The following is a 25,809-nucleotide window of genomic DNA, read 5'->3' on the forward strand; positions in this document are numbered from 1 at the left end:
TTTACGCCAAGTCTTTGAACACCACCTCGGTTCTTAATTTGTATTCCCGTGGGATTCCTTTCCAAACTATCTGAGGTTATTTTGTGAACTTTTAGGATTTCAGGATTTCAGTATTTTATTTTTCTGGGTTGTTGAAAGTGGGCGAGGTATCAATCAAGGTCTGATGCTACAATGATGCAATGTTTCACTCGCTCTTCATCTTCCTGATAGAAGACTGGTTACGCATGTGATCTGCGTTTCTTTCCGCTGCTCAGAATCCGAGACTTCAGACATTAGGGCAATTAATGCCAGTCATGACCATGTACTGTTCATTAGGGGCAGCAATACCGCACACTTCCTAATTAAAACAAACACACCAAACTCCATTGTAAAAGAAAAGCAGGTGGAGATTTATCTTTTAAATCAGATTTATGACATTTTAAATGTGTCTTGCCCCTAAACATGCCCAAGTTACAAAAAAATACCAGGACCCCCTGGTATTTGTTGAGGATAGAGTTCAGCTAGTGTTCAGAAAGTCTTAGCTGACTCAAAGGAGCACTGAGAGTATTTGAATATTTCTCCAATGACAATGTTTTATGAACTGACATCTTAAAAGGGGAATAACCAAACATTTTATCACACTTTTGTTTTCAAATGATTAAGTGTTTTCAAGTCAAGCGATGGAATTTAAAGCATTCACAAACAAGACAGTGTGTGCAGCAAAGTGCAGAAAAGTACAATCAAGTTAATTTCTTTCAGGATAAATACAATAGTCATTATTTAAACTCTGTATGCAAAATCTTAACACATTTCATAGAAGAAAATGTACAGGACAGTAAACAAGAATATATTATATTAAAATATTTCAACAGTGGTGGACATTCATAGGTCAGCAGAATGGACAGTATTTTTCACCAAAACCTTTTAGAAAAACACAGGATGCAACAACCCAGCATTAGAAAAGGATTATCAAGCTTTGATAGAAAAAGTTAAATATAGCTTCATTTACTATAATATATTAAAACCAGCACAGATCCTACTTGCTCTCATTCAGCTGGCCCCAATTTCCTCCCACTTGGCTATAACCCTTCTGAAGATCTGAAAGATCTAGATATGTGTTTACAAAGCATGGTGAAGCTTCACCATATTGCTTGCATATCTACTGATCACGCATGAAAGGGTTTGGACCAAGAGGCATAGAAACCCACACCGGATGACAGTATCACAGGATGCAGAGTGTGCTGTAGGTTGGCATAGCCAAGATAAAGAAGAGAAGTACAGCATAGAAACACAGTTAAAGTGTACCCACGGCTTTAACAGTCAAATTGTGTCTGTCAGAACTAGATTTTATTTCGGTACAGTACAGTGAATAATGGGGGCTATTCACTCTTCTTGGTGCCCTCAGATCCGGCGTATTCCGGCTGCTCTTTGGCCTTCTTCGGGGAGCTCTTTCCCCTATGGTGTGCAGCTGTATTGGCCGGTGACCCTGGGGCTTTATTCTCAGGGACCGCTGCTCCGTTTGGGCTCTCCGAGGCCCCTTTGGGGCTCTTCTTAACCGAGCTGTCTGCAGACAGCTTCTTCACCGCGGGATTCTTGGTCCCTGAGGTGAGGGCGGCATATGACGACGCCGTTGGCCCAGAGAACAACGTGCGGTACACCAGAGATTCGATGGGAGCGAAGGGGGAGGTTGACGAACCGGTCAGCATCATCCTTGTCTGGGGGAGAAAAAAAAATAGGAAAACATGGAATTGTTTGTAACGAAGGAGAAATGCAGTACTGTGAAGATTACCATGCATAGAGGGAGCAATGTTGGGCCGGTATTAGATTTATCCGATTAAATGCTACTTCATTGAAGTAACGGTTGAACTCTAAAACTGAAAGCTTAGAGTGTTCTGAGAACCTGTGGTTATAAGGAATCAAGGGAGGGGACATGTCAATTTGGAGGATGGAGAAAGAATGATGCAACCAAGTGAAAATGATGAAAACAGCCTCCTGTCAGGGGAAACACTCCCACTAATGCTGAGTCATTGCCAGAGGTCATCGAGGTCATTGAATTAAGTGTGAACTTTAGCAATTTACCTAACTGAACTAGAGCCACTTAAAACATGTGCATTTGTTTTAGGCTAGCTGTTTGTAATAGCCACATATCACAGTTGTGCCAGGTCATTCTTTTACTCAATCAAGAAGCTGCTATTAACCAGTTCCCCATGCTGCTCCGTAGTGGATGCGAAGCCAGAGGAGTGTGCATGGAAGTGTTGCGACATGGGAGAACTTGCGGCGCTCTGGTTAAGTTGTAGGGGTTTGATAGCACAAGCCGGGAGCACTACCAACAGTGAGTTGCAGCAGTCTAGATGGGAGATGACAGGTGCCTGGATTAGGCACTGCTCTCCATGTGAGGAGAGGTTCTGCTATTCTAATGTTGTAGAGCATGAACCTGAACAAGCGAGTCAGGCAGATCTTCCCGGAAAGCAATAGCAGATCTTTTATTTTTAAGAAAAATGTTTCGCTCTTAGCAACTTTTGTCATATCCAATTTTATCTCTGGGCCAATCCCATAGCAAAAATTCCCAAGAGACAGGGCAAGCTGTAGTCCTAGGCATCCAAGTCATGCCATTCTGCTTTTCTCCACACTGCTCTTCCAACCAGGTCAAGTAGATTGCTGCATGTGAGGGCACTATCACCTGTGAGGGCACTATATAGCTTTGCAGGCGCCCACGTCAATGCTCAAAACTATACTGTGGTGGTCAGCTTGGTGCTGCCAATGTGCGCCTAGGACCACTGCGCTAACCTGGGGTGCCTGAACAACTCCTTCTGGTCAAGGCTGAGCTTGAGGTCCTGAGCCAGGCACGCAGGAACCACTACCAGGAACAATGTAATTCAAGAATGTGTAGAGTTTGAAATACCTCAGCCCTTAGAGAGCAAAGAGGAGGAACTGAAAGTTCACTGTTAAGCAGAGGACAAATGGAACTGTAGTTGGGTTATTTTTGTATTCGTTTTTTTTTACTGAAATACTGCTACGTAATGCTGTGAGACAGAGAACAGGGAGAAGGAATGTCGTTTAACTGCACTTAACTTTAGTTGTTGGACGATTTCCCAAATCAAGACTGAAGCCTATTTCTGGACTGAAAAGCATTTTCAGAGATACTCCAGAGCATGTATTTTTACTCCAGGTGTTGGGTTTTATTTGCATTTATATTGAACCATATATATTTGTATCACAGTGACCATGAGAGTTTGCTATTTAGCATGAACAGATCTGGGACCAGACTGGATGTGGTCTGGGAAAACTGCCCTATGTAGAGTCCCTGTCCAGAGAGGTTTAGGGTTAACACTAGGGTTAGGGGTAGGTTAGAAAATGTCCACAGACAGAAAAGAAACACATGTAAAACATATTTTGAATGAAACAAAAATGGACAAAAAGTATTTGTTAAGCAGTTTAAAATGTATTTTAATGCGTAAAATGTATTTCTAAATGTAATTTGGAATCCTTACATCTGTACAGAAAATATATTTGCCCAGTTTTTTACTTACGTATTTCCCATGTAATTGTTGTTCTGTTTGGGTTGTGGACAGCAGTGAAGGAAGAAGAGGAGAGAAGAATGAGGGGGTTGGGACAGGGTCAGGGTTGGGGATAGAGAGGCCAGGGTCAGGGGTTAGGGATAGTGAAGCCAGGGTCAGGGGTTAGGGATAGTGAGGTCAGGGTCAGGGGTTAGGGATAGTGAGGTCAGGGTCAGGGTCGGGGCTAGAGAGGCCAGGGTCAGGGGTTGGGGATAGAGAGGCCAGGGTCAGGGGTTAGGGATAGTGAAGCCAGGGTCAGGGGTTAGGGATAGTGAGGTCAGGGTCAGGGGTTAGGGATAGTGAGGTCAGGGTCAGGGTCGGGGCTAGAGAGGCCAGGGTCAGGGGTTAGGGATAGTGAGGCCAGGGTCAGGGTTTAGGGATAGTGAGGCCAGGGTCAGGGGTTAGGGATAGTGAGGCCAGGGTCAGGGGTTAGGGATAGAGAGGCCAGGGTCAGGGGTTAGGGATAGTGAGGCCAGGGTCAGGGTTTAGGGATAGTGAGGCCAGGGTCAGGGGTTAGGGATAGTGAGGCCAGGGTCAGGGTTTAGGGATAGTGAGGCCAGGGTCAGGGGTTAGGGATAGAGAGGCCAGGGTCAGGGGTTAGGGATAGTGAGGCCAGGGTCAGGGTTTAGGGATAGTGAGGCCAGGGTCAGGGGTTAGGGATAGTGAGGCCAGGGTCAGGGTTTAGGGATAGTGAGGCCAGGGTCAGGGGTTAGGGATCGAGAGGCCATGGTCAGGGTCAGGGCCCAGGCTAGAAAGGCCAGGGTCAGGGGTTAGGGATAGAGAGGCCAGGGTCAGGGGTTAGGGATAGTGACCGACCTTGTTGACGACGATGAAGACGGTGTAGAGAAGCATGAGGTGATGCCTCTGGACTGGCAGGTACTGGTTCTGCTGCAAGGCGAACAGTACCGCTCCAATCAGGGTGACCTTAGTGGGGCTGTGCAAACACAAAAGTTGATGGTCAGAGTCCCAGCTGGCAACCGGGCATTCGTGACCTCCTCTTTTTCTCCCTCCCTCCCCAGCTGACTCTCCCTCTGTTTCTCTCGGCCCCTCTGTCCTCCATGTCGGAATAGGGGGGCACATCAGGCCGGGCCGTCGTCATCGCGGAGAGATCAAAGTCACAGTAAGCTCGGGCAGCCGGCCGAGGGCAGATGTGTCAGTCAGTCAGTCTCCAGTTGCATGGCTCTGTGCACAACATAGTGGTACAGGTCGGGGAGACACTCACTAGGTCATTTTTAGAAGCTCATTGGACTCTGGCTTCCAGACTCCTCGTACCAGCTGCTCAAAGTTGCTGATTAGCCCTCCGCCGGCACCTGAGGGACAAATGCGTGTCATTTGGGTGTTAAAGACCCCTCATAACCTGCTCCCAGATGTGCTTGAGTTGTTTCACCGGCTACAGTGGTCTGTTAGCATGGGAAGGACCAGGACGTGTTTGCCACACTGCACTAACCTGATCTGAGAACAGGGTCATTTGTTGGAAGATGTCAAATCAATGAACTCCATTAGTTTGCGGCTTGATAAATACTAAGGGAATGTTTTTTTCATTTTCCCCCCCCCATTTTTCAGGATCACAATTAGTGTCAAGCCGAGAAACATTTGTAAGCCCCAATACTCAGGAAATGAAAAACCACAATACTGATGGTTTCAACATCCATTATGTTTCTGAAATCTGTCTTCTGACTAACAACAAGGCTTTCTTCTCTAAATTGACAAGACGACATACACTTCACGAAATGCCAGCAACAGCGTTAATGGCGATGCACAGGTCTGTATGAACCCTAAGTGGTGTCTTAGTAGAATGTATGGCGGCCAGGGTTTGACCAAACCATGTCTATGAGGCTGTCCTCCCCAATGAAGGTGGCACCAGCCTCCCCTGACCCATGTACTTAATATATGTGTGTGTGTGTGTGATACCTACCTTTGGCCCATCCTACAGCGATCATCACCAGCAGGTCATCCTTGTACTTGCTCTGCGCTTGAGTAACCCCTCCCAGAACCTTCCAGGTGCGGGTCACCTCTTTCATGGCCGTGAGAACCAGGCGCAGGGGGAAGAGGGCTGTGCAGGAGTACACCGCGTCTTGGGGGCTATAGAACACCAGGTACCTACGGAAGCGTGTGCACGGGCAGACACACACACACAGATGGACAGACATACAGAGAGAATAAGCGTGACGTCTGACCTCAGTTGAACGTAAATCCCCGGTAATATTATGAGCTGTCCAGAAGTCATTCTAGTTCACCAGCAGGGGGAAGTGTTTGACTTAACACTTCCTCCTCAAGCACAACGAGAATAACCTAGCAAATATGCAGCTGGGGAATAGGAAGCTAAATGTAAATCATAACCATCTCCAACTAGAGAACAAACAAATCAATCAATGCCTAAGAAGTATTTCATGAGCGACACTTGTATGAGCAGTATATTACAGCAAAACGCCCTCCATGTTCTTTCACACCGGCATAATGGGAGGATTGGGGAAGGTAGAACATGAAAAGCTTTTCAGCAAATTCCGATGAATTTCTCAGATTGTCTATACGGTCGCATGTTTTTTTTGTTATTTTAGAGCTGCTGGGTAGTCTAGTGTTTAGAGTATTTGACCAGTTGCTAGAAGATCATACTAGTCAAATGACAATAAAAAAAAGAATTCAGTGATAACATGATCTAACCTGTCTGTCTTACATACTACAATAGTCAGTTTAGTATTAAGCATGGTTTTACAGCATTTGACCTGGGATCAGGCTTGACATGCTCCACGATGCAGATATAATTCTTTTCAGGCTAGAGCACTGCTAATGGCTGACTAACTGGCTAATTGTTCATTTGCATATTCTGTCACGCTAGCTTAAGTCTGAGTCATGAAACAACACTGAGCCAGCTAATGAAATTCACAAGGTGACTAAACGCAACAAAGACAGTTACTTAAAATGTCCATTTTTAAATAGTGTTCAGCAGTGTTCAACAGTCAGTATTCAAAAAATGACACCTAGCCTAAAGAAACATTGTTTTGGTGTTGAGACCATGATCCTGTTTCCTCAATTGTCCATCCATCACCAAAAAAAACCTGAAACAAAATCCTGTAGTTGTGCCCTTGAGAAAGGCACTTAACCTCCATTGCTCCAGGAAGTTGCTCTTGACAGCATTCACTGGCAAAATCATTTTTTATACTGGTTTTATACCCTTCCTAAACATATTTCATATAAAGTATATTTATTTATTCAGGAAATTTAAGATGACTTTTCCAATGTATTTTATTTTAGAACAGTTAAATAAATGTGACCTGTAAAGCACCTTCAACTTCAGGGCACCAGTGCCTGTAAGATACTATATTTGAATGACACATGGTAATCTCTGTCCGTCTCAATAGCTGTACAACCAAAACCTTGATGTCATGCCACCTTTCCCATTTTAGGGAAGCCTGATAGCTTTGTTTCAAAGCAGCAGTGCGTTCAGCTGAGGCTGCTGTTCTATTTATCATTTGAATGCCACGCATCATGAGCCAAGTCATTTCTATCACTTTATTTTGCCTGTGAGAATTTAAAAAACACAGGGATATCTGATCAGGTTTCGTTATACCACATTTGCCAGAGAGCATGGCATTATGTTCGCGGTCGCGCTTTTGTACTGCAGAAAGCGGCCCGTCCCTATCTCAAACTATTCAAAGGAAACAGCATTTTAAAAGAGCATTTTTTGACTGGTGCGGTTTTGCCGTTCGCTTAAAAGGTTGCTGGATTTGTACATCCTATCAAGGTGAGTCACAGTTAATAAAATGTTGGGAGCCCTGTGCTTGCTAGCTTCCAAACAGCAGAGGGCACTAAAACCGTATGGTACAGAAGAGGAAGAAAGGTGGATGTCCTATTTTATTCAGTCTCACACCCACTGGTCTGGTCTGTCTAGCATCCCCCAATTATCTCTCCAAAAAATAGTAATTAGTAACATGAGTCATTTTTAATAAAGCCTTTGAATATGACTTCAGGACCTTTTTTTCCCATTGCAGTGAGTCCCTTGGCTACTTAGTGTCCACTGACACCAATCTACATAATACTAGTCATTACCCGTCCCTCCCAGAGACCAGTTGTCCTGCCATTCCTCTCTTTCTCCCTGTATTCACCTTTCTCTCCAACTTCTCTCCTGCCCCTTTCTGCATCACTCACCGCGTGGCTCTCTCCTTCCCTCAATCTCTCCCCCCTTCACTCACCAAATGGCAAAGGCCTCGAGGACATTGGTGTTGTTGGACACGAGTACCTCCTTTCCTGTGATCTCTGAAAGCTAATGGGAGATGCACTCACCAGATGACTGAGGCAAGGATAATGTTGGTGCTGTTGGACAGGGGGGCTATGGGGGCTTCTGCCATCATGAGGCCTGAGAGAACGCCCCCTCCAAAGCAGTAGAGCATGGAGCTGAACCAGCAGGCAAACGGGCTCCTTTGCGCCACCTCCCGGGCTCCTGAAATCCAATCACCATTAGACAGAGGTTAGGTTTAGTGGATCAAATGGACTACATGGCAAGGAACACAATCTACTGGTCAGGATGGGGAGAAACTCTGTTAAGGTTGAGGGGAAAAAAAAGCCACAGAACAATTAAGAGAGATAATCATCATTACCATCATCATTATCATCTCAGAATGACATTGTCTAACATCAGAGGGGGCCACTGCGTACAGTGTTACCAGCTCTTTCCTTCCCAACATAATCAGATTTTGAAACATGGTGACATAAATGAAAATGAATACAGAATACAAGATAGTATTTCTGTGTCCTAGGAAATACATGACCGGTAAAAGTGCAGAGAAATAAAAATTGAGCCACTACGTGGCTGAGACTATGGAGAGAGGAGATTGTTGTGGTAGAGTTGGACTTTGTAGGAGTGTCACTGTTTGAGGGACCTCTGTTCAGACGTCAATGGCAGGTTAAATATTAACGACAGTACAACTGAGAACTAGGTCAGGCCGAAAGCAAGATATGTCCTCATTCTGCCTTCACAAATGTTTCTACAGACATTAAAATCTGTTTTCCCACTACAGAGTGGTTGATTGTTATTTGTTGCTAGTATCTGCTCAGTTAAAAGACCAGTCCATTCAAATATTTTCATGATGAAATGTCTATACTATATGAGGTTGAAGCAACAATGATCTCCTTTTCTGTAACCTTTTTTGTGTAGGAGCTGTTTGAGGTGGGGGAAAAATGAATGTAATCCTGTTCAGGTGGAATGGCCTACTTGGTGATGTGAAAAATGTGATCTAATAATCATTTGTATAAGGGGCGGGCTGTAAACCCCCACATCAGCTAATCAGAGACACATTTGCAACCAGACTTGGCCCAGGAAAATACAAGATTACATATACACTGCAGTCCATAACTACACGAACAATGACACATTTTATTGTTTTGGCTTTGTCCTCCAGCATATTGGATTTGAAATGAAACATGACTAAGAGGATAAACTGTCGGCTTTAATTTGAGGGTATTTACATCCATAAACAGTTAACTGTGTAGAAATGCATGACCTTTTTATTCAGTCTCTCCATTTTACAGGACCCAAAGTAATAAGATAACCTTAAATAAAGTTAGTATTTAGTACTTGGTTGCAAATGGCTGTCAGACACTCAGTATCTTCCCTGGTGATGCTCTGCCAGGCCTGTAATGCAGCCATCTTCATTTCCTGTCCGGTTTCAGGGCATCAATGTCTTCAGCCTTATCATCAAGTGAAACACATGATCAAATTAATTTAGGTTGTGTGATTGGGTCATGAAATGTCAACTTTTTGGCTTTGAAGAACTCCTTGGTTGCTTCAGCAGTACGTATGAGGTCATTGTCTTTTTGCAAGGTGAACTACTATATCCAATGAGTTTCAAGGCAATTGGTTGGACCGGAGCAGATCATATCTCTGTACACTTCAGAACTCATCCTGCTGCTGCTTTCATCAGTCAGATAATCAATGAAGACAAGTGAGCCAATTCCAGTGCCAGCAATGGCCATAACACTCCCTTTACAGATTAAGTGGTATGCTTTGGATCATGAGCAGTTCTTTCTTTCTCCACACTTTCCTCTTTCCAAGTCTGATACACATTGATCATTGTCTCATCTGTCAGAAAAAATACTACAGGTATTTCAATGCACTTTTTAAGAAGCTGTAAGCTGGCCGTTCTGTTCTGAATGCTTACCAAAGGTTTCCTTGCGGAAAACCCTATGAGGTTATGCTGGAGTAGCTTTCTCCTTATGGCACTCTTTGACACATCATTCTTCAGTCATCTGCTAAATTGGTCTTCTGTGTTCTACCAGGTTGTTTGCTTTTGCTGAGCTCACCAGGGCATTACTGCTTCTTAACAATGAACAACAATGTTTATATTGATACACCTACCTTTTTGGCCTGTCTCTGATAGATTTATTCTGATTCATCAGCCTCATGATGGGCTGCTTTACTTGCATTAACACCTTTTTTGTTCAAATTGCTACATCTTGATCACCAAAGATGGAAAGGGTCAAAAGATTTGGGCTTTTGAAAATATTGGTCAGGGAGATGACTGATTATGGTGATCAAGTCTTCTTAGGGAACATGACTAAAGAGATACTGCTATATTCACCTCAGGTGAACTGGGTTATACAGTGTATGTTTTAAATGTATCTATTTTTGTCCTTGTGCTGTTGACTGTATTATGTAATGATTTATATATTGCATGGATTGAGGAGCTGCTGCGGCTAACAAACACTAACTCGGATCTTAATAAATTGGTAAATAAGCCCACAAGGTGAACATACAGTAGGACATGCATACCAGCCATTCCCCTTCTCAGAGCCACATAGAGTGGCTCTTTTTAGAGGAACGTTCACTAGCAGTCTAATTCCTTCCCTCAAGGTTAGCCCCACACTAGTCAAGTTCAGTACAGCCAGCCTGGTAAGCTGAGGGATTAAAGACAGATTAGAAGCTCCTGGAGGGAAGCCATGTAGGTTTCCCGTTCTCCTGAGCAACCGTTTTGACTTATTTTTAACACTGCCCCAGGTCCTCTTCATCAGACTGTGAACCCGCAGTGATCCAAGTTCATCAAGTATTTGTGTGTTAATTGTTTCTCGCTGTACAATCAAAGTCTACTGTCTGGGTAAGCATGACAATGCTCCTCAACCACTTGTAGTAAGAACTGAAGCTGTGGATTATTTCATGTCAGGAGACCACTGAATTTCTGGATAAGAGAAACTGTGAGTTCACCATGGTCATTCACCATGTTCATTGCACAAACTATCTCTCTAGGATAAAATTGGATTAAATCCATCTGGAAGTTCCATCATTTCAAATAGTGCAACAGAGTGTAACAAAATCTTCCAGCTTCTCTCAGAAAGACTTAAAGGGTGGCTGTAACCTTGTTTGTATGAAATGAATTAAGGTACTGCTCTCTAATGGCATGGACCATCAACCTCTTCTTGATGTACTGACCTGGCTATCAAATAACGCCAAACCAATAAGCAGTTAAAGTACCGGAAAATTTAAAATCATTGACCTACCTCTACATATGGTTCAAACATGCTCACATTCTGTCAGAAAGGTTATTATATATGTATATTATAATAAAGTACGAGGGTAAGAAAATTATAAATAATTCATTAATAAGGTCCACGCTAATGCACATTCTACATTTAAGTCCTTTAGCAGATGCTTTAATCCAATGATCCGTGAAAGAAGAAAAAAGCGAATTAGCCCGCTAATCTACCTTTCAGTTACTGGTCAGGTGCAAATATTGCTAGATTGTATCAGGTGTGAAAGTTTAGGGTTAAAAGGACATAGGTTCACTCTTTTTGTGCATGTAGTTGATTCTCTAAACCATAATTTTTTTGATTTGGATAGTTTTTTCAGGTACCAATGATGTCATTGTTTGAATGGACCTGCTATCAGATTAAAATATGTCTATAGTGGTAAAGATTCTGTATAAATACATCATTTAAAATAAACTGTTTCTGGAAAAAATTACAATCAAAATAATAGAGAAAATAAGACAACATGTAAATAAACTCTGCACTAACAAACAATATATGTTTCTAACATACAGCAAACTAATTGTTATATAGCCTAGCTGAAAATGTATATTGTGCATATTTCAATGCCAATGGGACAGCTTTCAAGCCCTCAGCATCCACCTCCTCTTAGTCTGTGCCATGCCCTCCCTCTCTCCTGTGTGTCTGTGTCTGCGTGTGTGTTTGGGTGCCGGCTCCAGGGCTCCTGCGATCCAGTTTCTGGTTTCCACTACACCTCAACTACTCCTCCTCAACAGCTAGATTTAAGTAACAATACTGAACACATACAGAGTACATTACTGACAGCTTTCATGGCTTCTAGTGTTTTTGCTTTGTAGAAAGGTTTTTCATTTTGCAACTGAAGTTGTGGTTAAGGCACATTAGCACACATTTTATTATGACAGCGATGGCACCAATCAAAGAAAAAGAACTACCGTCATGCAAACCATGAATTGAAGGTGGGTCACTCACGATCCATTGACAGAAGATTATAACAGTCATAACAGAAAAAAGGTTATATCACTGTGATAGCAGGAGAACAAGAGGCTCCTTCACTATATCCCTTACACAACAAGAGCTTGTCTGGGTTACTAAATACAAATATTTAACCCAACTGGTGAAATAAGGCCTGATCCCAGAACTGCTGGCGTTCACTTGCTATCTCCTGTGAATCATTTGGCAAGACTACACTAAACAGATCAAGGACCAGGCAAAGTTGAAAAAATTAATAATGAATAAAGCATGGTAAGACATGCATGGATTGTATCTGGGACAAAGAGATCCTGTAAATGGATCTCTAAAGCTAAGTTTACTTAGACCCATTTGCGATCTACACAGGTGGATGGGATGGTTACGGTAATGATAAGTTATTAATACGTATGAGTTACAAGGTGAGTAAGTAATTACATACCTGTCTACTGGGAAACTGTCCATAACCTGCAACATCAGCAAAGGCACAGCACTAATCACTACATCATACCATTACAAATAAGTACATTATAGCATTTAGTTTGGGGGTTTTACAACCCCGTTTCCAAAATAAATTGGAAAAATCGAAATATAAACAGAATACAAATCATTTAAACCCTACATTCAATAGAAAATAGTACACAGACAACATAATGTTGAAATATAACATGTTTATTGTTCTTTGAAAAATATATGCCCACATTAAATTTGATGCCAGCAACACACTTCAGAAAAGCTGGGATAGGGGTAACAAGTCTGGAAAAGTTGAGTAATGCAAAAAAAGAACATGGTAGAACATCTCACAACTAAATAACTTTAATTGGCAACAGGTCAGTAACATGATTGGGTATAAAGACAGCAACCCAGATAGGATGAGCCTTTCAGCCTTTCCCTGCCTGCAGTACTGACCTGTCACCTACTGAAAAAATTTGGCACATTATGAAATTAAATATATGACAAAGGAGACCCAAAACATTTAAGAAGATTAAATCCTATATAAAGCAAGAACGGGAAAACATTTAACTTTCAAAACTACAGCAATTGGTCTCCTCAGCAATTGGTCTTCCCAAACGCTTACAGAGTATTTTTTAAAGAAGAGGTGATGCAACACAGTGGTAAGCATGCCCCTGTCACAACGTTTATGAAATGTGTTGCTTGCATCAAATTCAAAGCGGGCACATATTTTTCTGAAAAAAGTTATATTTCTCATTTTCAACATTTGATATGTTGTCTTTGTACTATTATCTATTCAATAGGGATTAAATGATTTGCACATCATTGCATTCTGTTTTTATTTACATATTACGAAGCGTCCCAACATTTTAGGAAACGGGGTTGCACATCCCAGGGTCCAATAAACATGTGGATACCATTTGTAATGTATTCGCATCCAGTATGAAGGACGTCATACTACGTTTTGCATTATACTTACTAGCATTATGCTAGCTTCTGTCCACTTGTGTCCAAAAGCACAACACTAAGGGTACTGCTTTTTAACTTTAGGCTGACTGCTGAGTGTAAACTGTTAAATTAGAATGAGGGTAAAAGACAAGTGTTAAGAACTAATTGGCATATGCAAAGTTTGAGGAGTTTCCAGAAATGTCAAGAGCTGCTTTCTTACAACTGGTTAAAATCGTTTTATATCACAACTTCTCTGTACTGGCCTTTTACCTGTCACCATTACAAAGATCTTTACTTGTATGGACAAACTCCGAAACAGGCCTTTTCATGCAGTGTTTTGATCCATGAGCAATATCATGTCAGGTCAGAGGAGCGCTTTCTTAATTTGCATGAGTGCACAATGTTAATCTTCCATTGTTCTCCAATAATTACAAAGTTAACACAGTCTTTTACGCCAGAACACATAGGAGGTGGTCAATGGTCATAACCAACCATTACAGTCTATGATTCTCCAATAAGAAAGGTTTATTCTACAGCATACGCTTGTATGGTATGTTCCAACGCCCCCTGTGGTTCATGTGTCTATCAGTAGAATCAATGACAGTCACATGGACAGTTCCTAGCACGAGGTGTGGACAGGGTGTGTGGGGCCTATCAGTAACAGCCAACACGTCTTATCTAGTGTTCGTTGTTCAGCAGTCATGATAATCTCTCAACAGGAACCGTGACTTGAAGTCTAAAAGAACAGCTAACAAGCATATTGCTACTGGTGTAGTTCTTCTAGACTTCCATTAATTGCGTTAACGGTAGTTAGCGATTGTTCTAACACTGATTTTAAACCTCCTTCAAACTGAATGCAAAGACATAAAATGGGTATCCATGAATTTGATGCTGGGTAAGCAGATAAAATCCCCAAATATTCCTCTAAAAGCAGTTATTTCAATTATTTCACATTCACTATCAACAAAATATATTTTATTAGATACATGGTAAGCAATCATAATTTTGATCTTCTGTGCAATTTTGAAGATTAGGCTCTCAGCCACTTTACAAACCATAGATTTTTTTCTTCTTCCTGTGTGCACACTACAGTACCAAAAAAGCTAGATAAGCTAGTTGTTTTGCCACAACAAGCAGAATCGTGTGAAATTTAACTGTGATGAGTTCTCTCCACTTGGAAAGCAGTTATTGCCTTTAGGGCTTTAAACGCAGCACAAATACATAATTTACCACCCAAACAAGTCAACATAACGAGAGATGTTTTGGCAACTAATACTGTACATCTCCAAGCTACTACGCTACCACTTCAGACAGGGCCACAGCACCTCCGGAATGAAATATTTATGTGGCCCAAAAACATAGCACTCTTATCTTCACCCAGCACAGCCAGAAGAGGATTGGCCACCCCTCAGAGTCTGGCTCCTCTCAGGGTTTCTTCTTAGATTCCGACCCTACTAGGGTTTTTCCTAGCCACTGTGCATTCATTTCTTGTTGTTGCTTGCTTTTTCAGGTTTTAGGCTGAGTATCTGTATAATCACTTTGTGACAACTGTTGATGTAAAAAGGACTTGAAAAAACATCTTATTGATACTAAGTTCCTATGCAGTCAAACTTATTAGTTTATCAATTTGCATTCATGAAAATCACTTGAGAATGGGTGAACAAGTTATGCTGCCAGGCGATATTGCCTGAGTGGCTTGTTGTATTTAGCAAAGATTTTGAAACAAACAAATGCATTCCAGAGATTTGCTTTTGTTTCAAGAGTCTTTTGGGGGGGGACAGAAGTATTAAATCTACATCCCGGAAAGTGTAGTGCTTCTCTTTTTATGAATTACAGCATGTTATACAAAATAATGACAAAGGTAGGCAGTGTTTACAAAGTTGTGTAAGAACATTTGCTTTTGGTCAGATACACTGTCATACAATGTGATAAATGACACTCAAAAAAGGTTTCTTAGAATCCAATCTCTCATCAAGAACTTGTGCAGAGATAAACATTGTCAGGATTCCCATGCAATCATAGTACTGTAGCTACTAGCTAGTTAAGCTGTACAGGAAACACTATATATATTAATAATATAACATATATATTACACAATGAGCATCACCCTTGGTCACCAGCTGGATTTGCATTTGGAGAGCATTTGCAAGTCAAATATGACCTTCTGTCGGTGAAGTGAAGAGACCAGATGAATTGATAAACCTGAACACAGCGTTGACCTCATGCTGTTGTTAAAGGCTTTCTTTGTGCCGTCAAATCGTATGCCATGTTTGGCATGTCCACAACTGTACTGTTAGCACTGGCGAGGCAGTACAAACAGATTCTGGGAGCAAGCCAGACGAGTTAGCAACAGACAAAAGGAATTCACATGCTCTCTTTCCAAACAGGAAGGAGCAGAATGTGAGTCAAGTCCCGTCTCTGTAACAAGCTGCAGTTTCATATTAGACTCTGCTAAAAAAAAAAAAAACACTTTGATATATACAACGCCTGGCTAAATAACATTAGTATCACAGTACATTAGTCTGCGTCAAACTCTGGATTCTTTCTCCCCATCTCTCTGTCTGTCGTTGGGTCTGCTTTGTTCTCTTTCTCTATATGTCTCTGGGCAAGGTCCCCTCTGATTGTACTTCCGGATGATGCATTTATTTTTAGGTTAGAGACAGTTCACAGAATTAACTAATGCTGAGTTTTTCATATTCTCCATGGCAGACCTTCTACTTCCTATACAGCTTACTTTGAGAAGTTCATTTGGACTGTGGATTGTGTAAAAGAACCATAAACCCAACTATATATAGCAATAATAAACGGTAATGGGCTTCAGTAAAAGCTTTTGAAGAGGCTTTAAGTCTACATAATTTTCCTCGAAAATGTCATGTCTGAGTGCTTTGCGGGAATCAAGATCTAAAAATACACTGAAGAAATAACTTCAATCGCTCAGAGAATGAATGCATTCAAATGGGGAAAAGATGGAGAGATGGGGAGAATTCTCTGTTGAAACATTCCATTCCTTTCTTGGATAAAATACGAGTTGAAACTTGGAATATTCTCCAGTGTTCTCTTAGTCTTTAAGTCTATCCTTTTTTTAAAGCACATTGTGGTGCAGACAAGGGTGTCTTACGGCGATGGTGCATTTCTTCCTATGTGTTGGAAAACCACATAAAAAGAAAATAAAACTCAGCATTGCTGTTTGTGTTTCCAAAAATGTAATTAGTAAAAAAACCTTAAAGGTGGCCATTTAAACCAAAAGATAACGATTTTTATGTTTGTTTTTTTAAGAATACTGCATATGCAGAAAAAGTCTATGTTGCTAAGATCATAGAAAAGATGGGCATGGCATGTGAGCCTTATACAAAAGCACAAAAGACACCAGGGGTCAGAACATCCGAATTCCTCCCAGACAAGCTCACGACATTTTGTGCTCGCATCAAGGCGAAAAACAATACTGAGCCAACCAGGAAGACTGTTGTTTCCGTGGCTGATGTGAGTAGCACTTTCAAGGAAGTGAATACTCACAAAGCCACGGGCCCAGATGACTTTCCCTGGTCACTTCCTCTGTCTCTGCCAAAGAGTTGGCATACATCTTTACTGACATTCTCAACCTGTCCCAGGCTGTCCACCCCACTTGCTTCAAGGGGACTTTCTCAGTGCCTAAGAAAACCAAGGTAACATACCCTAATGGCTGTGATAGTTAGGTAACATGTCTTTTTAAAGGGTTGTCTTAGCCCAATTCAAAGGTAGATATCCAGGATTGGTTGACTGACTCCAATTTGCCTACCACAACCGATCCGCAATTCACACCAACACAACACACCTGGAGAACAGGAACCCTAAGTAAGTCAGAAATAGGCTGTTCACACACACACACACACACACTATTCATCCTAGCATCCATCAGGTGTCTGTATTGGTACATGACATCCCATGCCAACAAGCTCAGAGACGATTCCTATTTGCAAGACATGAGACTGCTCCAAACTTGAATAGGACTGACTGACCACACTCACCCACGCACAAACAAACATTCTTGTTACCAGACTCCTCTTCACTATTCATTCATGCTCAGACTGTTAGTATTTGCTAATGGAAAAGGTCCCTTCTCCCCCACCAAAAACACATGTAAATGTACTGTTCATATTACTTTACCTATTATGAATGTCCTTATTAACTGGCGAACAATTAGATTTTTTTATTTGTACTGTTATTTGTCTGTCATGAGGAAACGGCAAATAAGCCTAGAGTTGAATGGTTGCTACCTTGTGGATTCTGTTCATAAGAAAATTAAACTTCTGCAATGTTATTATCCTTAAAAATCTAGATGCAAGATGCCAACTGTTGTTTAGCTTGGTCAGTTGACTATTCCAGACTGGAGGGACTTTGCATTTGACTTTTGCAAACTGATCCGACAGGTTAAGTATCAATTGTATTTGAGGCAGAGGGTATCCAACAGGTTTATCCAGGTTTTCAAGCACTTTGAAGAAGGTCTCCGAGTGTGTAAACATAGTCTCATATTGCAGCAGCCTTAGTTACTGGGGGTAGTTGCCTGCAGAGGATTTGGCAGGGATTTACAGATCATTGTCCTCTCCAGTTCAATAGACCTGATCTAGCAGGAAGGATTACTAACAGGATTGCATTCAACAGGTTACTGCTGTATTTCTTTACAACTCTACTAACAGGATATTTACATGCACCTATGGACTAAACTAAGGTTGACTGCTGTGAAAAAACTGCTAAAATAACCCACCAGATTAGTTTCTCTCTCCTTACTGTGATCATGTGATTATGACACCATCTCTGTCAGCAGTAACTCTTCGCCATCTTCCTCCACTAATTTGGCAGAATAAAGCATAATGCCTGAAAAGATCTTAAAATTAAATAAGAAAGGAGAATATGTTGTTTCATGATAAAACCAAACACGATGCAAACAAGTCTTGAAAACATTCAATTGCAACCATGAGATAACCTATAATAAATGTGCCCAATGTGTATGCAATTCAGATCAGCTGTATACACCTCTTATTCAATATACCCAAACAGCACTCACAAAGTTAATGTGTGCCACCAGTTTTAGTGAGCTTCTCCTTTCTCCCACAATTCTCGCACACACAAACATTGTACAGACACCCAAAGGAGAGATGGCATGAGGAACCTTGCTCTGTAGGGAGATCCTGGGATATTTTAAGCTGTTCACTGCACTAGGAAACTGCATGAGTGCATCCCATTCCTCATCCAGTCACTAACTTCCAGAGGGACTGCGGGAGGTAAAGCCTGGGTCCAAACTGATACCCTGCTCCCTATTTAGTAAACCACTTCTGACCAGGGCTTACTGTAAAATTCCTTATTTGTTGTATTTAATGTTTATTTTCGCATTACCCCAATATGAAAAAGGTACGAAATAGGACATAGGCATTCCCAATAGGAGTAATAGAGAGTAAAAGTATTGCCCAGGCCACGGGGAATGAAATACCAAACAAGTCAGCAGGGCCACACCGCTCTAAAATAGAATGACTTTACATTCTGGTAGCCAAGGACAACAATGGAGCAAGACATTTGTTTCACACCTGGGTTCAAAGACTACTTGAAATTATTTTGTATACATAACCAGGGCTTGACTGAGCTGACTCTGTTGCAATGGAATTTTTATGATAGCATCACAAAAGTCCAAACCATGGCTAATCTGTCAGTCCAGATAAACAAATCCAGAGAAAATGCTACACTTATTAGAAAGATGTCGAATAGCATTTGAGCCCAGGGTTGGTTTGTTTGGGGAAAAGGTCAGTGTTGAAGCTGTTTAAGTCCACCTGTTGTAAGACTGAACCACTTTAGAGTGACACGTTTTATAAACATGATAAACTTGGCATTTTGCCAGGTTAACTTGAGGTAATTGTGTCCATACTGTATAGCAGCTACTATTGTTTTCACAGTGGCTGGTGCCCAGCATAAATGTTGGTTGTATGTCAACATGATATCTCTACAAAGTAAATACCGTAAGCTGCTAAACTTTCACTGACCTTTAAAAGAGCAATCTCAGAAACTGAGCCATTTTCTTTAACTTAATAAATGCTTGATAACACATTGGTTATTGGGGAATATCACTTAACGGTGGGATGAGTTTAGTTCAACAGCAATTCCTCATCAGAACTCAAACAGGAAGCTTAGTTTGTTAGCACAGTATATTTATTAAAACACTGTATAGGCTCAAAACATGCCTTCATATAGCACGGTATCACTATTTACTATGTGGTGTTATGGACGTGTGTGGTGGGGTAACTTCAACATTTATATTTAAATTGCAAATGGGTCTCACTGGGTGTAATTACTTTCAACATAGAATACCATAGTAGGGGCTTACATATTAAATGTTTTTTTTAATATGAAGGTCCTCGCATGAATCCCAACTTGTGCACCATTAATTCATTACATAACATAAAGTTTACTCCTATATTCAATATTGTAAATATTCAATGAGCCAAATTAAGTGTTAGGGTGTGATGACGTTTTCTTAAGTATCAAGTTCCCACACGTTGATTCGCACACATACGTAGATGTCGTTTCAAACAACCTCGAAGCTGAACACCCACAAAGCCAGGAAACAAAGCGTAGCCTTGCATTAACATTCCACACACATTGTCGATGACATATGGAATGTCACGAAAGTTACCAAAAATTGCAATAGGCCGGTAAATGTGGCTTTATTCACAGATGTACCGTTACCATTGTAGTAACTTTGACTGGTCAACTTCAGCTTACCTGGCTGTTCTCGAAGTGCCATCACTGAAACGACGTAGTGCGCCATGTCAAAGTATGGGAACATGGACAAACCGGCCAGTGCATGGGACAGTTCGTCCAAATGTAGAGCCCTAAACAAATCCATATTCTGTTAGCTAGCTTGGATACTCCGCCAACTCGCGATTGGAGTGTTCTCTGGTGCTTCGAAGTGTTTAAATACGCGGCAGCCGTCCAACTGCGAGCATCAGAGCAATCTTATCATCGGTCTGTCCGTGTCTTTTTTGTTTTCATCCCGCCGAAACAGCTGGATCTTCGGAGTCAAAACTATCAACAGCTGGTTAGTGAACTTCCGGGCACCTAGTTGGTCGCTCAGCAACGGAAGGCCAGTAGATTTGATGCGGAATTCCTGCTACGTCTCTGCTGTTGGGATGATGTGGCGGGTGGAACGAGAGGAAGCTCTCTGATAGGCTAATCCCGCTACTGTTCGCCAATCTGTCGTTTTGTGTGTGATCTATAGAACAGGTTTTCATGATATACATGTAAGCAAGAACCCGTGCAAGAACGCGAGCTCCTGCACAAAATACAGACAAATACATGGATAAGGCATAGTTTGGGCACAGAAGCGTTCAATTTTAACCCTTCGGTTCCTCACTCAAAACCTTCCTTTTCGACTTTTTTGGAAAGGAAAGAAAAAGGTGCAGTGGTCTCTTAATTTTTTCCGGAGCTGTAATGTACCGTTAAACACATATACATTAAATAACGGTGTGGATGCACAATTTTTATGTCATGTCAACTTCAAAACACAACGATTTGTGGAGGCTACATGCCATTAACGGGAGACCCTCAAGATTAATACATCAACTGGGACTGAATTAACCTAAGTCGTTTCCACCAGAGGTCAGTGTTGTATAGTTCGTTTACTGCTCGACCGAAAGTGGAAATGTCTGTGGGAATGTTCATGCGCAGTACTCGCTGATTGTAATGTACAACAAAACCATAAGATGGAGACAACAGACCAAATATAGGACTTTTCACCGGTCCATAAAGCGAATTGAGCCACCAAATAAAATCGGTGTAGGTTACCATATAATATTTACTTACATTTCCTATCCCGACAATGCAGACTTTAAGACATAATAATGCATTTTAGAATGTCAGTGCAAAACAGGTAGTTCAGTGTCCTGGTCTTTTTGTGTCCAGACTTGATGCACTGGTACCTCTTGTCATGTTGTGGCAGGGATGACAGATCATGTCTTGGGTGACTAAATTCCTTGACCATCCAATTGGCCTTACTTTTACACCACCTGGCACAGACATAGATATTGGGAACTCGGCCCAGTGATGTTTTGGGACGCCAGCACTACTACTACAAGCAGAGGCAGCCTTAGCCTTTTGAGGGCCCTGAGCAAAATGTAATTTGAGGGGCCCCACTACCCTAGTGGTCCGGGACTCACTAGCGGTTTGGGCCCCCCAGCGGTCAGGGGCCCTAAGCGACCGCCTATGTCATGCCTAGGGCCGGCCCTGTTTACAAGTTTACAAGGGTAAGATCTGCTGAGTTATTTTACATCGTCTTTATAAAAGCATTTAGTAAATATGTGTTTAAATGTATTGCCTGACTTGTTAATAGGTGGGGACTGGGAAGGGCTGAGGTAAAAAAAGGAAAGAAAGATGTTACAAGAAATTAATTTTAAGCAGATGGGAGGGTAATGTTGTCCAGTAGTAGGCATTGACATGAGAAGATTTTTGATCAGTTTTTTTTTTATTATGTCAACATCACCAGGGTACCAATGTTAAGCTTGAATGTCCATATGACATTGATGGCATGTAATTCAAAAGAGGACATAAAACAGATGAATGAGTAGGGAGACAGCAAATCACCACTTCAGAAAGATTACACGTCACCTGTCGCCAGGTTAACCAAGAGCAGCTGGAGTGTCAGTGTTTTCTTTAGTAACTTTAGTAAGTCAAGGGTCTGAAGGGCAGCATAGACTGAAATGAAGTCTTGTTGACAACAGAACAACTGTTCCAAACTCTGCCAGAGACCAGGAATTCTAAATGAGTTGTGTGGGCAGGCAGCACAACATTAGAAGAGTTGCAGCCATGGAGTGTGGATTATCAGTAAAACTTCAGGAAGATGAGCTTACAGGCAGTGACGGTTTTAGTGATGTGGGGGCCCCAGGCAGAGACTGGTGGAGGCCCCAACATCATCTATTTTTAACTTATTGTCTGTTTCAAAACCAAACTGGCAACATTTTGAACATACCTTCTTTCTTTCTTGTAAAATGGAGCTGCCACTTCCAAAGACACTTGCATTGCTGCCCCTTTCAATAGAGTAAATCTATTAAAAATAATTATCTGAATGGTGCATACTGCCTTATAAGCTATGACTATAGTGAAGCACAAAGCTTGTAGCCACTGTTCAAGTGTACAGTTTCTTAATCAGTTACCTAATGTCTTTCCGGTTGCTGTCGTGAGAAACAATATTGGACAGACCATTAGAGTATGAGAGGGGGGTTTGGTCGCAATTATAAATAATGTATTGGAAGGCATGATTTAATTTATATCATTTTGAATAATTTTGAGGAACACGATCAAATCTTGACACAAAAAATTACTATAAAAAACGATGTATTATTATATTTAAGTATTATTTCAGTTTGAATTTTTACGGGGCCCTAGGACTTGTAGAGCCATAGGCTGCCTACTTTGCCTTATGGTTACAGGCTTACAGGAATAGATATGCAAACACACATAATCGACAAGGTTATATTTTTATAACAAGCCACATTAAGATACTAAAGTGTGATAGTGATGTAGTGTTTCTCTCTTTCCTACCTCAAATAACTCAGCTAGTGTATTTGTTATCTACAGTAAAAGTTCAACATAGATTCAGAAAGTTTTGAACGAATTTTCAATCCAAATTCAATAGGTTCTTATTATTTGCATCGTGGAAATTGTAGTTTCAGTGCCTAAGGGCACTGAAACTAAAGCAATTACAATAATCCGCTGAGAGAACAGGTACTGCTGCTCACAGAGTAGGTAAGTACAGTGTTAGTATCCCTACGGCACATATCAAGGTGATGAGCAAGAACAGCACAAACGATCGCAGACCAGGTTACTGTAACAACCGTGTTTGTGCTTGATGTGAGAGAACTATGTTGGCACCCTGAGCGAGTGCCCGCCCTAGGGGACTCAGATTGAAAGCACGTCATAACAACACAGTGGTAACCATTCCTCTAATCCAGTCCAATCCATCTCCCACCAATCACCCCCCATCTCATGGACCCTCTGGTGTCCATCAAGTGCCATCAGTCCCTACCATGTGCCCGTGACCCCATCTCACTGTCACTACTGTCACTCAGCCCCCCCCCCAAATCACCACAGTCCTCTACTTTCTCATCAGTATTCTCCTCTAGGTCCAGGATGAAAGCACCCCCCCACCCACCCACATGGTACACTGCTTTCCACCAGGGTTCCATTTTCTCTTTTCCAAATTAAAACAAAAGCACCAACCTGGGGAGAATGAGTGCACTGTTGTGACTAGAACGTCTTTTGGGACACGTCCATGGACTCTCATTCCTGAGATTTCTATACCCTGTCTCACAAAAGACCTGAAATACGGGGAGGGATTACAGACCTGCCTGGAATTTGTGTTCCATTATGTCCGTGGTAGTGAACCCTGTCGTTGCTATGTAAGTCCATTCTTACTAGCTTGTTTGGTGAGTATGGGAATGTATCAAGTTTATGGTAATGTGACATGGTGATGACACCGTTGTAAACATTAGTGACATAATCTGGTCCCAAATCAGTTTGTGTCAATCAATGTTTGGTATGGCAAAGACAGTACCCTGTTAAAAGGAAGAGCTTTCAAAAATGACAACTTGTAGCAACTGAGCTGCCACCAACTTAAAGTAGAAGAAACCTTGTCTTTTTTGTTGGTGTAGAGGAAGGCATTCTCCTGACCAGATTTTCAGTGAATACTGCACAATTGGGACCCGGCTAGTAGTTATGGTGGAAGAGAGGATATAAAGGTAGAATTATTTGGAGTAGGTTGAAGTTTAGCATTTTCCCATCTCATTTTTTATTTGTACATGGAGAGATGTTCACCTCTTAGTGAATTTATCTGTATTCACCTCTTATTTGCTCCAAGAACTAAGGAATGTGTGCACCCAATTCCCTTTCTGATGGATGCCACATAATTATAGTGTTAGGCTCTGTAAGTGTTGGATGTCAGAGACTCAGTGTTACGCATGCAGGTACCCTGTATGTGAGTTTGTGTTTTTCCCCTCCTGCCATTTCCCCAGGTTTCCCTTATGTTCCTGATTGTGCTTGTTGGTGTTTCTGACTGCTGAGGTGGACCAATCAGTGGACACCCCTCCTAATTGCACCACCTGTTCCTTTTTTCCTGTAACCAATCACATCACACAATCCCTGGTTTAAAAACCCAGTCAGTCTCCCCCCCAGAGAGACTCTTTTGCTTGAGATACACACCCTTTTTGATAGACAGACACTTTGGTCATTCATACAGCACTTAGTTTATCACATACATCTTTCATGTGAGTATGTATTGCTGTGGTGTTTTGTTTGGATGTTATCTAGTCAATTGTTTGCTGTTTAGTCCTTGTTCAACCTGTGTGTTTTGTTTGTCCCTGTGTCCCTGGGAAAAGTTTGTATTTTTTACATTTTAGCAAGTTGCCCTTGGGCACACACAACCTGTAGGAAAACTTGTCTAAAAACAATAGTTCGTACTTAGTGGACCACCCACTGTATTTTTGTATTTGTTAAAAGTTAGCTAAGCAGTTCTTGAGGCAGGCAAGTTCAGTTTAGGGGTGTTAGGGACTATATTATTTCATTTCTTGTGTCCAGCTCAGCCCCTTTTCCCGACCCCTTTACCGTGTGTTTATAATAAACATTTTGTTTGACGGTAGCTTTGGTTGTCTGTGTCGTTTGTTCTCACTATGCCTTTACACTACACTAATTTGCATGAGTTATGTTATGGGTTTCTGTACCATCCCCCCTAGATTGCTAGAGCCACACGGTTTGTAACACTCAGTGTTTGTAGTGCTCTTAGGAGAGTGTCTTTCTGTCTGTGTTAAGGGTAAAGGAGTAGTTAGTGTGGCTGACTCTTCCAACTACTCCAGGATCTGAAATTAAAGAAACTGGAGGGCTCCAACTATCTGAAAATAGCACACTATCTTGTTCTCCCATTCTCTCTCTTTCTCTCTAACCCATGATTAGAAGACAGTGAGCAATCAACCATGACTTATTTTCAGGAAGTTGGGAACTACAGTAAGGTAAACACATTCCTAGACTTATACAGATAAAAACAATTTAACTCCTGAATCCCAAGTGTCTGTTTCTAGTTATTTTTCTCTCTTTTAGATATTTGTAGTAGCTATATTGAACTCAGACGGCAGCGGATGTGTCAGTCCCATTCATTCTCTCCCGCTTATGATATATATCTGAATGAATCAGGTCTTTGTGATTCAGTGACTGATCCCTTCACACCGGCCACCCGCCTCCCTTCATCGAAGTGTTACAATAGAGCAGTTACTGTCTCATCGCCTCCGTCTGTATATCACCCATTGAGTGGTTTGGCCCCACTACACACAGACACACACGTGCACATACAGACATTGGTAGAAGCCCCAGAGCAGATGAGTAATTCCTGTTTTGAGCCAGG

General features: G+C 41.6%; 1 protein-coding gene across 1 annotated transcript; it reads right to left on the minus strand.

The window, feature by feature from the left end:
* Positions 1 to 365: 365 nt before the first annotated feature.
* Positions 366 to 20,572, minus strand: tmem38b (transmembrane protein 38B). Its single transcript, XM_010892832.5, has 6 exons — positions 20,148 to 20,572; positions 7,818 to 7,974; positions 5,452 to 5,636; positions 4,759 to 4,846; positions 4,353 to 4,470; positions 366 to 1,694 (listed from the first exon to the last, which is right to left on the minus strand). Exons 1-6 carry the CDS (start codon positions 20,269 to 20,271, stop codon positions 1,359 to 1,361), a joined length of 1,008 nt encoding a protein of 335 aa, XP_010891134.1. The 5' UTR covers positions 20,272 to 20,572; the 3' UTR covers positions 366 to 1,358.
* Positions 20,573 to 25,809: the final 5,237 nt, after the last annotated feature.

This window comes from Esox lucius, chromosome 14 (assembly GCF_011004845.1).
Source record: "Esox lucius isolate fEsoLuc1 chromosome 14, fEsoLuc1.pri, whole genome shotgun sequence".
In the NCBI taxonomy this organism is placed as follows: domain Eukaryota; kingdom Metazoa; phylum Chordata; class Actinopteri; order Esociformes; family Esocidae; genus Esox; species Esox lucius.